Source organism: Camarhynchus parvulus, chromosome 3, assembly GCF_901933205.1.
Source record: "Camarhynchus parvulus chromosome 3, STF_HiC, whole genome shotgun sequence".
NCBI lineage: Eukaryota > Metazoa > Chordata > Aves > Passeriformes > Thraupidae > Camarhynchus > Camarhynchus parvulus.
In genome coordinates, this window is record NC_044573.1 from 111,535,867 (window position 1) to 111,554,177 (window position 18,311).

Consider the following 18,311-nt stretch of genomic DNA (forward strand, 5'->3'; position numbering starts at 1 on the left):
CAATCCCAAATTCCTCATCCCAGTATTCCCAAAAAAAATTCCGGGATGTGACGATACAAACTCAATCCTGACTTACTCATTCCCAGTTTTCCTCCCCCCAAAAAAAATCCAGGATAAGGCAAAAACGAAGCCCAACAAACTCAATCCCAAATTCCTCATTTCCGTTTCCACCAAAAAAAAAGAAAAAAATCATGGATATTGCCAAAATGACGCCCTAAAAATTCAATCCCAAATTCCTCGTTCCCGTTTTCCCCAAAAAAAATCCCAAATATGGGGATACAAACCCAATCCCGGACTTCCCCATTCCCGTTTTCCCAAAAAACCATCCTGGGTAAGGCAAAAACGACGCTCGACAAACCCAACCCTGATTTCCCCATTCCAGTTTGTCCCCCCCACAAAAAAATCCCAGATTCAGTGAAAACAACTCAAAAAACTCAATCCCGACTTTCCCATTCCAGTTTTCCCCAAAAAAAATCCTGGATGCGGCGATAGAAACTCATTCCTGACTTACTCATTCCCAGTTTTCCCCTAAAAATATCCAGGATGAGGCAAAAACGACGCTCGACAAACTCCACCCCAACTTCCCCGTTCCCGTTTTTCCCCCCAAAAAAAATCATGGATGTGGCGCAAACAAAGCCCTAAAAACTCAAACTTGACTTCCTCATTCCTGTTTTCCCCAAAAAATCCCGGATGTGGGGATGCTCCATCCCAAGCTGCCAAACTCAGCCCCAGCCTCCCCCCTTCCCGTTTTCCCCCCCCAAAAAAATAATCTGGGATGAGGCAAAAATGACGCTCGACAAACTCGATCCAGAATTCCTCATTTCTGTTTTGTCCAAAAGAAATCCCAGAAACTCGATCCCAAATTCCTCATTCCTGTCGTCCCCAAAAGAAATCCCAGAAACTCCATCCCAAATTCCTCATTCCTGTTGGTCCCCAAAAGAAATCCCAGAAACTCGATCCCAAATTCCTCATTCCTGTTGGTCCCCAAAAGAAATCCCAGAAACTCCATCCCAAATTCCTCATTTCTGTTTTCCCCAAAAGAAATCCCAGAAACTCGATCCCAAATTCCTCATTCCTGTTTTCCCCAAAAGAAATCCCAGAAACTCGATCCCAAATTCCTCATTCCTGTTTGTCCCCAAAAGAAATCCCAGAAACTCCATCCCAAATTCCTCATTTCTGTTTTCCCCAAAAGAAATCCCAGAAACTCCATCCCAAATTCCTCATTTCTGTTTTCCCCAAAAGAAATCCCAGAAACTCCATCCCAAATTCCTCATTTCTGTTTTCCCCAAAAGAAATCCCAGAAACTCGATCCCAAATTCCTCATTCCTGTCGTCCCCAAAAGAAATCCCAGAAACTCCATCCCAAATTCCTCATTTCTGTTTTCCCCAAAAGAAATCCCAGAAACTCCATCCAAAATTCCTCATTCCCATTTTTCCCCAAAAGAAATCCCAGAAACTCGATCCCAAATTCCTCATTCCTGTTTTGTCCGAAAGAAATCCCAGAAACTCCATCCCAAATTCCTCATTTCTGTTTTCCCCAAAAGAAATCCCAGAAACTCCATCCCAAATTCCTCATTTCTGTTGTCCCCAAAAGAAATCCCAGAAACTCGATCCCAAATTCCTCATTTCTGTTGTCCCCAAAAGAAATCCCGGGTGTGTCGATAGAAACTCAATCCCAAATTCCTCATTCCCATTTCTCCCAAAAAAAATAAATCCCAGATCTGGTGAAAATGACGATCTGCAAACTCAACCTCAACTTCCCCGTTCCCGTTTTCCCCCCAAAAAAATCATGGATGTGGCGAAAACAAAGCCCTAAAAACTCAAACTTGACTTCCTCATTCCTGTTTTCCCAAAAAAAAATAATCCCGGATGTGGGGATACAAACTCAATCCCGACTTCCCCATTCCCATTTTTCCTAAAAAATAATCCCAGATCTGGTGAAAAAGACGCTCGACAAACTCAGTCCTGACTTCTTCATTCCCGTTTTCCCCAAAAAAATCCCAAATATGGGGATACAAACTCAATCCTGACTTCCCCATCCCAGTTTTCCCAAAAAAAATTCCGTGATGTGACGATACAAACTCAATCCTGACTTCCTCATTCCCAGTTTTCCTCCCCCCCCAAAAAAAATCCAGGATAAGGCAAAAACGAAGCCCAACAAACTCAATCCCAAATTCCTCATTCCCGTTTTCCCAAAAAAAAAAATCATGGATGTTGCCAAAATGACGCCCTAAAAATTCAATCCCAAATTCCTCGTTCCCGTTTTCCCCAAAAAAAATCCCAAATATGGGGATACAAACCCAATCCCGACTTCCCCATTCCCGTTTTCCCAAAAAACCATCCTGGGTAAGGCAAAAAGCCCTTCGACAAACCCAACCCCATTTCCCATTCCAGTTTGTCCCCCCCACACAAAAATCCCAGATTCAGTGAAAACAACTCAAAAAACTCAATCCCGACTTCCCCATTCCAGTTTTCCCCAAAAAAAAAAATCCTGGATGCGGCGATAGAAACTCAATCCCGGTTTTCTCATTCCCTTTTTCCCAGTTTTGGGAATTCTCACCGGTTTTCTGGGAATATTTTTGGCGCGGAATTTTGGGAATTCAGGGCGCTTTTCCGGGAATGTGTTCGCACTGGGCGGGGGGTGTTGGGTTTGGGATGTTTCCACTGAATTTTGGGAATTCCCACCATTTTTCAGGAACTGTTTTCCACAGTGGAATGGGAGGAATTCCATGAATTCCCAGCAGTTTTCTGGGAATGTTTTCCACCCTGGAATTTTGGGAATTCCCACCATTTTTCCAAGAATCATTTTCCACACAGAATGGGAGAATTTTGGGAATTCCCGCTGATTTTCCAGGAACATTTTCCGCACCGAATTTTTGGGAACTCCCGCCGCTTTCCCGGCAACGTTTTCCACGCGGAACAGGAGAATTTTGGGAATTCCCGGCGGTTTTCTGGGTGGTCTACACCGGCACAGGGTGGCCCCCGGTGTGTGTGGGTTTACACCGGTTTTCCCGGAATGTTTTCTGTGAGGAATGGGGGAATTTTGGGAATTCTCGGCGGTTTTCCAGGAATGTTTTCCACCCTGGAATTTTGGGAATTCCCACCATTTTTCCAGGAACTGTTTTCCACAGTGGAATGGGAGAATTCCATGAATTCCCGGGGCTTTTCTGGGAATGTTTTCCACCCTGGAATTTTGGGAATGTTTTCTACACTGAAATTTCTGGAATTCCCGCCGGTTTTCCCGGAATGTTTTCTGTGCAGAACGGGGGAATTTTGGGAATTCCCAGCGGTTTTCTGGGATGTTTTCCACCCTGGAATTTCTGGAATTCCCACCATTTTCCAGGAACTGTTCCACACTGGTGGGGATTCCTGATTCCCGAGTCTGGGATGTTTCCACCCTGGGATTTTGGGAATTCCCACCATTTTTCCAGGAATATTTTCCACATGGAATGGGAGAATTTTGGGAATTCCTGCTGATTTTCCGGTAATGTTTTCTGTGAGGAATGTTGGGGGAATTTCAGGAATTCCCGCCAGTTTTCTGTGCAGAATGGGGAATTTTGGGAATTCCCGGCGGTTTTCTGGGAATGTTTTCCACCCTGGAATTTTGGGAATTCCCACCATTTTTCCAGGAATCATTTTCCACATGGAATGGGAGAATTTTGGGAATTCCCGCTGATTTTCCAGGAACATTTTCCGCACCAGAATTTTGGGAATTCCCGCCGGTTTTCCGGGAATGTTTTCTGTGCAGAATAGGGGAATTTTGGGAATTCTCGGCGGTTTTCCAGGAATGTTTTCCACCCTGGAATTTTGGGAATTCCCACCATTTTTGCAGGAATCGTTTTCCACACTGGAATGGGAGAATTCCATGAATTCCCAGCAGTTTTCTGGGAATGTTTTCCACCCTGGTATTTTGGGAATTCCCACCATTTTTCCAGGAACATTTTCCACACAGAATGGGGGAATTTTTGGAATTCCCGCTGATTTTCCAGGAACATTTTCCGCACCGGAATTTTGGGAACTCCCGCCGCTTTCCCGGCAACGTTTTCCGCGTGGAATTCGTGAGGAATTTCGGGGATTCCCACCCGTTTTCCTGGCACCGTTTTCGGATTTTGGTGATTTTGGGGATTTCGGGGATTTCACCTGACGTTCTCGTGGCGGTACATGTACATGGTGTTGAACTGCTGCAGCTCCTTCTGGCTCGGGTCCTTCTTCATGTCCTTCAGCATCTCGTCGGCCACGTGCTTGGGCAGGATGGAGAGCATCAGCCGCTCCTGGGGCGCCCACGATTCCCGCAGGGAGGGGAAAAAAACACGTCGGGAATTACGGCGGGGGAGAAAAAAAAAAAAAAAATCGGGAATTACGGCAGGGAAAAAAAATTCGGGAATTCCGGAGGGAAAAAACCACGTCAGGAATGCCAGGGAAAGCTGGAGCAGCCTGGGATGGTGGGGTGGGAATGTGGGATGGGGTTGAAGGTCCATGGATCCCATCCCGAACCGTTCTGGGATTCGGGGATCCAGGATGGATCAGGATCCATGCCCAGGGATTTTTATGGAATTTGGGGGTGGAAACAGGAAGGGAATTGCAGGGAAAAGTCGGAAATTCTGGGAAAATTTGGATCTGGTGTGGAGGGGAGGGGTTGATTCCTTCCTGGGAGTGCCCATGGAAAGGTTGGAGCAGTTTGGGATTGGGATTGGAATGTGGGATGGGATTGAAGGTCCAGGGATCCCATCCCGAACCGTTCCGGGATTTTGGGATCCAGGACACTCAGGATCCATCCCGAGGGGTTTTTATGGAATTTTTGGGGATGGAAAAGGGAAGTCTCACATTCCCAGGGAATTCCCAAAATTCCTTCCCGGAGAGGAGTCAGGGGTGGGAATGGGATGGGATTGAAGGTCCATGGATCCCATCAATGGAATTCCGGGATTTTGGGATCCAGGATCCATCCCAAGGGGTTTTTATGGAATTTTGGGAATGGACAAGAGAAGTGGAGTCTCACATTCCCAGGGAATTCCCAAAATTACTTCCCGGAGAGGAGTCAGGGGTTGGAATGGGATGGGATTGAAGGTCCATGGATCCCATCCATGGAATTCTGTGATTTTGGGATCCAGGATCCATCCCGAGGGGTTTTTATGGAATTTTTGGGGATGGAAAAGGGAAGTCCCAAATTCCCAGGGAATTCCCAAAATTCCTCCCCAGAGAGGAGTCAGGGGTTGGAATGGGATGGGATTGAAGGTCCACGGATCCCATCCCGAACCGTTCCGGGATTTTGGGATCCAGGATGGATCAGGATCCATCCCGAGGGGTTTTTATGGAATTTTTGGGGATGGAAAAGGGAAGTCCCAAATTCCCAGAGAATTCCCAAAATTCCTCCCCAGAGAGGAGTCAGGGGTGGGAATGGGATGGGATTGAAGGTCCATGGATCCCATCCTGAACCGTTCCGGGATTTTGGGATCCAGGATCAATCCTGAGGGGTTTTAATGGAATTTTTGGGGATGGAAAAGGGAAGTCCCGAATTCCCAGGGAATTCCCAAAATTCCTCCCCAGAGAGGAGTCAGGGGTGGGAATGGGATGGGGTTGAAGGTCCATGGATCCCATCCTGAACCATTCCGGGATTTTGGGGTCCAGGATCCATCCTGAGGGATTTTTATGGAATTTTTGGGGATGGAAAAGGGAAGTCCCAAATTCCCAGAGAATTCCCAAAATTCTTTCCCGGAGAGGAGTCAGGGGTGGGAATGGCATGGCATTGAAACTCCATGGATGCCATCCCGAACCGTTCCGGGATTTTGGGATCCAGGATGGATCAGGATCCATCCCGAGGAGTTTTTATGGAATTTTTGGGGATGGAAAAGGGAAGTCCCAAATTCCCAGGGAATTCCCAAAATTCCTCCCCAGAGAGGAGTCAGGAGTTGGAATGGGATGGGATTGAAGGTCCATGGATCCCATCCTGAACCGTTCCGGGATTTTGGGATCCAGCATGGATCAGGATCCATCCCCAGGGGTTTTAATGGAATTTTTGGGGTGGAAACAGGAAAGGAATTGCAGGGAAAAGTTGGGAATTCTGGGAAAATTTGGATCTGGTGTGGAGGGGAGGGGTTGATTCCTTCCTGGGAGTGCCCATGGAAAGGTTGGAGCAGTTTGGGATTGGGATTGGAATGTGGGATGGGATTGAAAGTCCAGGGATCCCATCCCGAACCGTTCCGGGATTCTGGGATCCAGGACACTCAGGATCCATCCCGAGGGGTTTTAATGGAATTTTTGGGGATGGAAAAGGGAAGTCCCAAATTCCCAGAGAATTCCCAAAATTCCTTCCCGGAGAGAAGTCAGGGGTTGGAATGGGATGGGATTGAAACTCCATGGATGCCATCCCGAACCATTCCAGGATTTTGGGATCCAGGATACACCCCGAGGGATTTTTTATGGAAGTCTGGGATGGAAACAGGAAGGGAATTCCAGGGAAAAGTCGGGAATTCTAGGGAAAGGTGGATCTGGTGAGGAGGGGAGGGGTTGGTTCCTCCCTGGCAGTGTCCGTGGAAAGGTTGGAGCAGCCTGGGATGGATCAGGGATGGATCAGGGATCAATATCCCTGGATCATGGGACAGATCGGGATCAAATCCCCGGCTCAGGGATGGATCAGGGATTGATAAGGGATGGATCAGGGATTGATAAGGGATTGATAAGGGATTGATAAGGGATCAATATCCCTGCATCAGGGATGGATCAGGGATCAATATCCCTGGCTCAGGGATGGATCAGGGATGGATTAGGGATTGATAGGGGATCAATATCCCTGGCTCAGGGATGGATCAGGGACTGATAAGGATTGTAGATAATATCCTATGGATTTCCCTGGGATGATAGGGATGTAGGGATTATAGGGGATCAATTCCCTGGCTCGGATGGATCTGGGATGGCTCAGGGATCAATATCCCCGGATCAGGGATGGATCAGGGATTGATAAGGGATCAATATCCTGCATCAGGGATTGATCAGGGATCAATATCCCCGGCTCAGGGATTGATAAGACATTGATCAGGGATCGATATCCCTGGATCAGGCATTGATCAGGGATCGATATCCCCGGCTCAGGGATTGATAAGGGATTGATCAGGGATCGATATCCCCAGCTCAGGGATTGATCAGGTATCAGTATCCCCGGCTCAGGGATGGATCAGGGATTGATAAGGGATTGATAAGGGATTGATAAGGGATGATAGGGTATCCCGCTCAGGGATGGATCAGGGATGAAAGATTGATCAGATTATAAGGGATGGATCAGATCTTCCCGCTCAGGGATCGATCAGATCGATATCCCGGCTCAGGGATTGATCAGGGATTGATCAGGGATCAATATCCCGCTCAGGATTGATCAGGGATCAATATCCCCGCTCAGGTTAACCCTTTTAGCTTGTTTATCGCGTTGTATCTATAATATTTCCGTCCGCCGGGCCGTCCGCAGCTGCAGAGGGACGGGCCGCCCGCCCCGACGCAATTCCATCAACGCGGAACTCGGCTGACGAGCTGCAGCTTCCCCCAGGAACGCGGGAACTCTGCCGGGAGCGCCGGCGTGCGGCGGGGACGCTGCCGAGCAACGGCGCCGTGTCCCCATTCCCAGGGGACATTCCCGTGTCCCTGTTCCCAGGGGGACATTCCCGTGTCCCTGTCCCCATTCCCAGGGGGACATTCCCGTGTCCCTGTCCCCAGGAGGACATTCCCGTGTCCCTGTCCCCATTCCCAAAGAACGGCTCTGTGTCCCTGTCCCCATTCCCAGGAGGACATTCCCGTGTCCCTGTCCCCATTCCCAGGAGGACATTCCCGTGTCCCTGTCCCCATTCCAAGGGGACATTCCCGTGTCCCTGTCCCCATTCCCAAGGAACGGCCCGTGTCCCTGTCCCCATTCCCAGGGGGACATTCCCGTGTCCCTGTCCCCATTCCCAGGGGGACATTCCCGTCTCCTGTCCGCAGGAGGACATTCCCGGTCCCTGTCCCCATTCCCAAGGAGGACATTCCCGTGTCCCTGTCCCCATTCCCAAGGAACGGCTCTGTGTCCCTGTCCCCATTCCCAGGAGGACATTCCCGTGTCCCTGTCCCCATTCCCAGGAGGACATTCCCGTGTCCCTGTCCCCATTCCAAGGAGGACATTCCCGTGTCCCTGTCCCCATTCCCAAGGAACGGCCCCGTGTCCCTGTCCCCATTCCCAGGGGGACATTCCCGTGTCCCTGTCCCCATTCCCAGGGGGACATTCCCGTGTCCCTGTCCCCAGGAGGACATTCCCGTGTCCCTGTCCCCATTCCCAAGGAGGACATTCCCGTGTCCCTGTCCCCATTCCCAAGGAACGGCTCTGTGTCCCTGTCCCCATTCCCAGGAGGACATTCCCGTGTCCCTGTCCCCATTCCCAAAGAACGGCTCTGTGTCCCTGTCCCCATTCCCAGGAGGACATTCCCGGGTCCCCGTTCCCAGGAGGACATTCCCGTGTCCCTGTCCCCATTCCCAGGAGGACATTCCCATCTCCCTGTCCCCATTCCCAGGAGGACATTCCCGTGTCCCTGTCCCCATTCCCAAAGAACGGCTCTGTGTCCCTGTCCCCATTCCCAGGAGGACATTCCCGGGTCCCCGTTCCCAGGGGGACATTCCCCTGTCCCTGTCCCCATTCCCAGGAGGACATTCCCGTGTCCCTGTCCCCATTCCCAGGAGGACATTCCCGTGTCCCTGTCCCCATTCCCAGGACATTCCCGTGTCCCTGTCCCCATTCCCCGGAGGACATTCCCATGTCCCTGTCCCCATTCCCAAGGAGGACATTCCCGTGTCCCTGTCCCCATTCCCAGGACATTCCCGTGTCCCTGTCCCCATTCCCAGGACATTCCCATGTCCCTGTCCCCATTCCCAGGGGGACATTCCCGTGTCCCTGTCCCCATTCCCAAGGAGGACATTCCCGTGTCCCTGTCCCCATTCCCAGGAGGACATTCCCATGTCCCTGTCCCCATTCCCAAGGAACATTCCCGTGTCCCTGTCCCCATTCCCAGGAGGACATTCCCGTGTCCCTGTCCCCATTCCCAGGGGACATTCCCATGTCCCTGTCCCCATTCCCAAGGAATGGCCCCGGTCCCTGTCCCCATTCCCAGGGGACATTCCCGGTCCCTGTCCCCATTCCCAAGGAACATTCCCGTGTCCCTGTCCCCATTCCCAGGAGGACATTCCCGTGTCCCTGTCCCCATTCCCAGGAGGACATTCCCATGTCCCTGTCCCCATTCCCAAGGAATGGCCCCGTGTCCCTGTCCCCATTCCCAAGGAGGACATTCCCGTGTCCCTGTCCCCATTCCCAGGAGGACATTCCCGTGTCCCTGTCCCCATTCCCAGGGGGACATTCCCGTGTCCCTGTCCCCATTCCCAGGAGGACATTCCCGTGTCCCTGTCCCCATTCCCAAGGAATGGCCCCGTGTCCCTGTCCCCATTCCCAGGAGGACATTCCCGTGTCCCTGTCCCCATTCCCAAGGAACGGCCCCATGTCCCTGTCCCCATTCCCAGGAGGACATTCCCGTGTCCCTGTCCCCATTCCCAGGAGGACATTCCCGTCTCCCTGTCCCATTCCCAACTCCTCGGATCCTGCCTGGCTCAGCCCCACCCATCCATCTGGAATTTGGGGATCCCATTCCCACCTCAATCTCAAAACCTTGCCAAGGATCCCAGCCCCATTCCCGCCTGCTGCTGGCTCTGCTCCTCCAGGTTGAGTTTGACCTCAATCCCAATCCCAATCCCAATCCCATTCCCAATTCCCATTCCCAATTCCCATTCCCAATCCCATTCCCAATTCCAATCCCAATCCCAATTCCCAATAATTCCCGCCACGTCCCCACCAGCTGTTGGCTCTGCTCCTCCAGGTTGGGTTTGACGTCAATCCCATTCCCATTCCCACTTCCCATTCCCAATCCCATTCCCAATTCCCATTCCCAATCCCATTTCCTATTCCCATTCCCAATCCCATTCCCAATTCCCATCCCCAATGCCATCCCCAATCCCATTCCCAAACCCATTCCCACTTCCCATCCCCAATCCCATTCCCAATCCCACTTCCCAAATCCCAATAATTCCCACTAATTCCCGCCACGTCCCCACCGGCTGCTGGGCTCTGCTCCTCCAGGTTGGGTTTGACCTCAAACCCAATCCCAATCCCATTCCCAATCCCAATTCCCAATAATTCCCAATAATTCCGCCCCATTCCCACCTGCTGCTGGCTCTGCTCCTCCAGGTTGAGTTTGACCTCCAGCGACTGCCGCGCCTCCAGGAACGCCTTCCGGTGCTTCCGGTCGGCCATGACGTACGACATGGCGCCCACGGCCACCGCGCAGGCGTACAGCGCCACGTTGGACAGCAGCTGTGCAGGGAAACCACCCAAATTCGGGGATTTGGGATATTTGGGAATTTGGGATATTTGGGATGGAGCAGAGGAGGTTTGGCAGGAACGCCTTCCGGTGCTTCCGGTCGGCCATGACGTCCAACATGGCGCCCACCACCGCGGCCCCCGCCAGGCGTACGGCGCCACGTTGGACAGCAGTTGGGGACAGGGGAACCACCAAAATTCGGGAATTTGGGATATTTGGGACATTTGGGATATTTGGGAATTTGGGATATTTGGGATGGAACACGGAGATTTGGCAGGAACGCCTTCCGGTGCTTCCGGTCGGCCATGACGTACGTCCGACATGGCGCCCACCACCATGGCCACCGCGCAGGCGTACGGCGCCACGTTGGACAGCAGCTGGGGAGAGGGGAACCACCAAAATTCGGGGATTTGGGATATTTGGGACATTTGGGATATTTGGGATGGAACACCAGGATTTGGCAGGAACGCCTTCTGGTGCTTCCGGTCGGCCATGATGTCCAACATGGCGCTTACCCCCACGGCCACCGCGCAGGCCTTCCGAGATTCGGGATCACGAGATATTCGGGAATTTGGGAATTCGGGATATTCGGGAATTTGGGATCGCGGGATGGAATGGCGGGGGGTTTGGGATCGGGGATATTCGGGGCGGAATGGCGGAGATTTGGGATCGGGGGATATCAAGGGTAGAACGGCGGGAATTTGGGGTCGGGCGGTATTTGGCGCGGAACAGCGGGAATTTGGGATAAGGAATCTTCGGGGTGAAAGGCGGGAATTTGGGATCAGGGGATCTTTGGGACGGAATCGAGGGAATTCGAGATGACGGGATTAATCGAGATGGAACGGCGAGAATTTGGGATTGGGGAATCTTCAGGAGGAAAATTCGGGATCAGGGGATCTTTGGGATGGAATCAAGGGAATTTAGGGTCAGGGATTTTGGGGATGGAATGGCAGGAATTTGGGATCACGGGATATTTGGGATGGAAACGGGCCCAGATTTGGGATCACGGGATATTCAGGAATTTGGAATCTTTGGGATGGAATGGCGGGAATTTGTTACCGTGGGATCTTTGGGGAGAAACGGCAGGAATTTGGGATCACGGGATAATCAGGATGAAAGAGCGGGTATTTGGGATCAGGGATATTCGGGATGGAAGAGCAGGGATTTGGGATCTCAGGATCTTTGGGATGGAATTGTGGGGATTTGGGATCTCAGGCTTAAACAGTGGGAATTTGGGATCAGGGATATTCGGGATGGAAGAGCAGGAATTTGGGATCACAGGATATTTGGGATGGAAGCGGGCCCAGATTTGGGATCACAGGATATTCAGGAATTTGGGATTGTGGAATCTTTGGGATGGAATGGAGAGAATTTGGGATTTCCGGATCAAACGGCGGGAATTTGGGATCAGGGATATTCAGGATGAAAGAGCAGGAATTCGAGATCTCAGGATCTTTGGGATGGAATTGAGGGAATTTGGGATCCGGGATATTTGGGGACAAAGACGAGGAATTTGGGATCAGGGATATTTGGGATGGAAGAGCAGGGATTTGGGATCTCAGGATCTTTGGGATGGAATTGAGGGGATTTGGGATCTCAGGCTTAAAGAGTGGGATTTTGGGATCAGGGATATTCGGGATGGAACTGCGGGAATTTGGGATCACAGGATATTTGGGATCACAGGATATTTGGGATCACAGGATATTTGGGATGGAAGCGGGCCCAGATTTGGGATCACAGGATATTCAGGAATTTGGGATTGTGGAATCTTTGGGATGGAATGGAGAGAATTTGGGATTTCCGGATCAAACGGCGGGAATTTGGGATCATGGATATTCAGGATGAAAGAGCGGGAATTTGGGATCACAGGATCATTGGGAATAAACAACAGGAATTTGGGAACACGGGATCATTGGGATAAAAGAGCAGGAATTTGGGATCATAGGATATTTGGGAAAAAAACAGGGAATTTGGGATCACAGGATCTTTGGGAACAAACAGCAGGAATTTGGGAACACAGGATCATTGGGATAAAAAAACAGGAATTTGGGAACACAGGATATTTGGGATAAAAGACCTGGCATTTGGGATCACAGTATTTTTGGGAAGAAAGAGCAAGAATTTGGGATCACAGGATCATTGGGATAAAAGATCTGGAATTTGGGGACACAGGATATTTGGGATAAAAGAGCAGGAATTTGGGATCACAGGATTTTTGGGAACACAGGATTTTTGGGAACAAATAGCAGGAATTTGGGAACACAGGATCATTGGGATAAAAGATCTGGCATTTGGGATCACAGGATTTTTGGGAAGAAAGAGCAGGAATTTGGGATCACAGGATCATTGGGATAAAAGAGCAGGAATTTGGGAACACCCAATTTTTGGGATAAAACAGCAGGAATTTGGGATCATAGGATATTTGGGGAAAAAAAACAGGAATTTGGGATCACAGGATATTTGGGAACAAACAGCAGGAATTTGGGAACACAGGATATCTGGGATAAAAGATCTGGCATTTGGGGACATAGGATATTTGGGATAAAAGAGCAGGAATTTGGGATTACAGGATCTTTGGGAACAAACAGCAGGAATTTGGGAACACAGGATCATTGGGATAAAAAAAACAGGAATTTGGGAACACAGGATATTTGCGATAAAAGATCTGGCATTTGGGATCACAGGATCTTTGGGAAGAAAAAGTGGAAATTTGGGATCATGCAATCTCCAGGATGAACAAGGAGAAATTCCAGGATGAACGGATCCGGCGTGGATCCAATCCTTGTTCCAACCCCGAAGGAAAACCTCAGATCCCATTTTGGGGGGAAATACTGGGAATTCGGGGGCAAAAGCGGCTCCAGGAGCATCCCGGGGGATTCCCGGCGTTTGAAATCCGGGAGATGTTTTGGAAGAAGGCGGCAGCTGGGCCGGGATCCCCGGGGATCCGGGCGGATCACGCGGCGCTTCCCTGGGAATTGCACGCCCTGGGAGCGAGAAGGTTCCGGAAAAACACGGCCCAGGCTCCGAATCCGGATTGCTGGGAACGGCCAAAAATTTGGGAGAGGTTCTGCTCTGTCCCGCCAGGAACATCCCGGGCAGGGGTGGAGCCTGGGTGATCGCACGGGATTGGTCCTGGTCCGTGGGGTGGATCCCATCCTTGGGTTGGATCTGTTCCCATGGGTTGGATCCCGACCCCAAGGATCAAATCCTGACCCCAAGGATTGGGTCCTGTCCCCATGGATTGGATCCTGTCCCAATGGATTGGGCTCGGACCCCATGGATTGGATCCCATTCCCATGGATTGGATCCTGACCCCAAGGATTGGATCCTGATCCCATGGATCGGATCCTGACCCCATGGATCGGATCCTGACCCCATGGATTGGATCCTGATCCCATGGATTGGATCCTGACCCCATGGATTGGATCCTGACCCCATGGATTGGATCCTGATCCCATGGATTGGATCCTGACCCCATGGATTGGATCCTGATCCCATGGATTGGATCCTGACCCCATGGATTGGATCCTGACCCCATGGATTGGATCCTGATCCCACGGATTGGATCCTGATCCCACGGATTGGAATGCTGAAAATCCCAGGAATGCCGAAAATCCCAGGAATGCCGACAATCCCAGGAATGCCGACAATCCCAGGAATGCTGACAATCCCAGGAATCCTGTCGCCCATCCCATCCCAGCTGCTTTTCCGCAGGTGTCCTGCTGCCCTTCCGTGAGTCTCATCCCAAAAACAAACCTCTCCCGATGCGTCCTGAGATCCAAAACTCTTCCCAGACCCCACATTTGATGGGAAAAGATTCGGAACGCAGGAGGCGCTGGATCCCAAATCCCAAATTTTGTGGGAAAAGTTCCAACGCTAGATCCCAAATCCTGTGGCAAAAGCTCCAATCCCAAATCTTATATTCTGTGGGAAAAGCTCCAATCCCAGATCCCAATTCCTGCAGGAAAAGTTCCAATCCCAGATCCCAAATCCTGTGGGAATAGCTTAGATCCCAAATCCTGTGGGAAAAGCTCTGATCCCAGATCCCAAATCCCGCGGGAAAAGCTCCAATCCCAGATCCCAAATTCTGTGGGAATAGCTCTGATCCCAGATCCCAGATTCTGTGGGAAAACCTCTGATCCCAGATCCCAAATCCTGCAGGAAAAGCTCCAGCGTGGAGGAGATCCCAGATCCCGGATCCCAAATCCTGCAGGAAAAGCACCGATCCCGAATCCCAAATATTCTGTGGGGAAAGCTCTGATCCCAAATCCCAAATCCAGTGGGAAAATTTCCAACATGGAAGAGATCTCAGATCCCAAATCCTGTGGGAAAAGCTCCAATCCCAGATCCCAAATCCTGCAGGAAAAAACTCAGCACAGAGGGAATCCCAGATCCCCAATTCTGTGGGAAAACTGCGATCCCAAATCCCAAATCCTGCGGGAAAATCTCCAACACCAAGGAGATCCCAGTTCCCAAATCCTGTGGGAAAAGCTCTGATCCCAAATCCCAAATCCTGGAAGAACTCCCATCCCACCCCCATCCCATTCCCTGTCCATTCCTTATTCATTCCCGCCATTCCCAGCCCATTCCCGCCCCATTCCCGCACCTGCCTGGCCAGAACCCCTCAATCCATGGAATTCCCACCCCATTCCCTGTCCTCATTCCCAGTCCCCATTCCCGGCCCATTCCCAGCCCCATCCCCAGCCCCATTCCCGCACCTGCCTGGCCACCTCCCCTCGATCCATGGAATTCCAATCCCATTCCCAGCTCCATTCCCAGCCCCATTCCCGCACCTGCCTGGCCACCTCCCCTCGATCCACGTTCTCGGGGCCCCTCTGGAATTCCACGATCCCCAGGACGAGCGCGTGCCCGCCGCAGGAGGCGGCCGCCAGCAGCAGGATCCGCCCCACGCCCAAACCATTCCCAGCATTCCCAAACTGTTCCCTGACCAATTCCCACCATTCCCTGGCCCCATTCCCTGGCCCCATTCCCTGGCCCCATTCCCACCATTCCCAACCCATTCCCTGGCCCCATTCCCAACCCATTTCCTGACCAATTCCCATCATTCCCAACCCTTTCCCTGGCCCCATTCCCTGGTCCCATTCCCAGCCCATTCCCTGAGCAATTTCCATCATTCCCAACCCATTCCCACCCCATTCCCACTCCATTCCTATTTAATTCTCTTTCCATTCCCAGTCCATTCCATGTCCATTCCCACCCCATTCCTTGTCTATTTCTATCCCTTTTCCACAATTCCCAGCCCCATTCCCACACCTGCCTGACCAGAACCCCTCAATCCATGGAATTCCCACCCCATTCCCACTCCATTCCCAGCCCATTCCCTGGTCCATTCCCACCAATCCCACCATTCCCACCCCATTCCTGGTCCATTCCCATCGCTTCTTCACCATTCCCAGCCCCATTCCCGCACCTGCCTGGCCACCTCCCCTCGATCCAATCCCATTCCCAGCCCCATTCCCGCACCTGCCTGGCCACCTCCCCTCGATCCAATCCCATTCCTGCCCCATTCCCGCACCTGCCTGGCCACCTCCCCTCGATCCACGTTCTCGGGGCCCCTCTGGAATTCCACGATGCCCAGGACGAGCGCGTGCCCGCCGCAGGAGGCGGCCGCCAGCAGCAGGATCCGCGCCAGGCGCAGCGGCAGCGTCAGGAAGCAGGAGAAGGCGAAGAACGCCTGCCAGCCCGCCGTGTCCACCGCCTCGGGGAAACTCCTGCGGAACTCCAGCCCCAGCAGCGCCCACAGCTGCGCCACCGCCAGCGCCCACAGCCCGCAGGGCAGGAATTTCTGCGAGAAATCCTCCGGGAGCAGCCGGGATTTCAGCAGCAGGAAAATCGCCCCGTGCGCCACCAGCCCGCCCAGCGCCGCCAGCGCCGGGAGAAGTTTTTCCAGGCGGGAAAACGCCGCGCACATTCCCAGGATGTAGCAGTCGAAGAGGGCGGAGAAGACCACCAGGACCAGCAGCGTTTCGTGGCGCTGGCGGCGGAAATAGGTCTGGTAGAGCTTTTCCAGGGATTCCGGGGAGAAGGAGAAGCGCCGGGAATGCGGCAGGCACGGGCAGGGCGCGCCGCGGTGCCAGCCCCGCGGGGCCGGCGATTCCCGCGATCGGCGGAGATTCCCGTCGGGATCCGATGGGAAGCTCAGCGAGTAATCGGCGGAATATTCCGCCGAGAACTCGGGCTCGGAGAAGGCGCGGTTGTTCCTGGCCATCCTGCTGGCAACGCTGGGATTGGAATTCCCGGGGTTTTTGGGGGTTTTGGGTGTTTTCTCCAGAGGGAATCGTGGGGATGCTCAGCGCAGCAGCGTCACTCGCGGCATCGCCATCCTGCAGGGCCGCAATCCGAGAAAAATTCCAGGATCGGGAATTGTGGAGGTTGGGATTCACGAAATTCCTTCCCCGGCCGATTCCCGAAATTCCTTCCCGGCCAATTCCCGGTTTCGTCCCGGCCGATTCCCAAAATCCTTTCCCGGTTCCTACCCCGCCGATTCCCGGCCAATTCCCGGTTTCTTCCCGGCCGAATCCCGAAATTCCTTCCCGGTTTTTACCTGGTCAATTCCCGGTTTCTTCCCGGGTGATTCCCGGCTGATTCCCGGCCGAATCCCGAAATTCCTTCCCGGTTTTTACCCGGCCAATTCCCGGATCCTTCCCGGCTGAATCTCCGGCTCCTTCCCCTCCAATTCCCGGAATTTCTTCCCGACTCCTTCCCGTGCAATTCCCGGAATTTCTTCCCGGTTCCTTCCCCTCCAATTCCCGGCTGATTCCTGAATTTCCTTCCCGGCCGAATCTCAGCTCCTTCCCCGCCGATTCCCGGATTTTTCCCGGATTATTCCCGCCTTTTTCCCGGTTCCTTCCCTGTCGATTCCCGGTTTTTCCCGGTGGTTTCCCGGTCGATTCCCGGTTTTTTTTTTCCCGATTTTTCCCAGTTTTTTTCCCGGTTCCTCTGGCTGGTTTTCCAGGCGCTTTTTCCCAGCTTTCCCAGCTCTGCCCCAGAGATGTCGCGATGCCTCCCCTGCTCCTCCTTCCCGAGATGCCGCGTTCCCGCCGGGATCCGCAAAACCCGGGAAAAAAAAAACCGGGAAAAATATAAATAAATATAAAAATAAAAATGAAATAAAATAAAATAAAATGAAGCGGGAATGAGGCGGGAATAGCGGGACGCGATCCCGGCGGCGCTTCCCGGTTGCCGCATCCTCGGAATTCCCGCTGGAGGTTTTTCGGCGGCGCTCGGGCGAAGGGAAAAGCTCGGGATGGAAAAACGGGAAGGGATTTTTTCCCGGGATTCGCGGCGGTCCCGCCTCCCGTAACCCGCTGGGTGCCGGGATGGGGGGAAAGAAACGGAAAAAATACCCAAAAAATCATTTAAAAACCCAAAAAACAAAAACAAAAACAAAAAACCCAAACAAACAACAACAAAAAACCAAAAAAAAAAAAAAACAAACAAAAAAAAAAAAAAAAAAAACCAAAAAACCCTAAAAAACCAAATCCCCTCCCCAAAAAAAACCCTAAAACCACACAAAAAAACCTCAAAAAAACCCGAACCTCCCCCCAAAAAAAACCCCAGAAAACAAAAAAAAATGACCCAAAAAAACCCCCCCAAAAAATCCCCAGGAAACAAATAAAATGACCCAAAAAAACCCCCCCAAAAAATCCCCAGGAAACAAATAAAAATGACCCAAAACCCCCAAAAAATCCCCAGAAAACAAATAAAAATGACCCAAAAAACCCCCCAAAAAATCCGGAGAAAACAAATAAAAATGACCCAAAAACCCCAAAAAAATCCCCAGAAAACAAATAAAAATGACCCAAAAACCCCCCCAAAAAAATCCCCAGAAAACAAATGAAAATGACCTAAAACCCCCAAAAAATCCCCAGAAAACAAATAAAATGACCCAAAACCCCCAAAAAATCCCCAGAAA

The 18,311-nt window shown here is 51.8% G+C and overlaps 1 protein-coding gene across 1 annotated transcript in view; it reads right to left on the reverse strand.

Annotated features, from left to right (window-relative positions):
• ADCY3 (adenylate cyclase 3) overlaps nucleotides 1-17,576 on the reverse strand; it is a 35,829-nt gene extending 18,253 nt beyond the window's left edge. Inside the window, 4 exon segments of the mRNA XM_030944794.1 lie at nucleotides 4,140-4,270; nucleotides 10,219-10,368; nucleotides 15,912-16,719; nucleotides 17,020-17,576. Coding sequence (XP_030800654.1) covers nucleotides 4,140-4,270; nucleotides 10,219-10,368; nucleotides 15,912-16,604 — 974 coding nt within the window. The 5' untranslated portion in view covers nucleotides 16,605-16,719; nucleotides 17,020-17,576.
• Nucleotides 17,577-18,311: the final 735 nt, after the last annotated feature.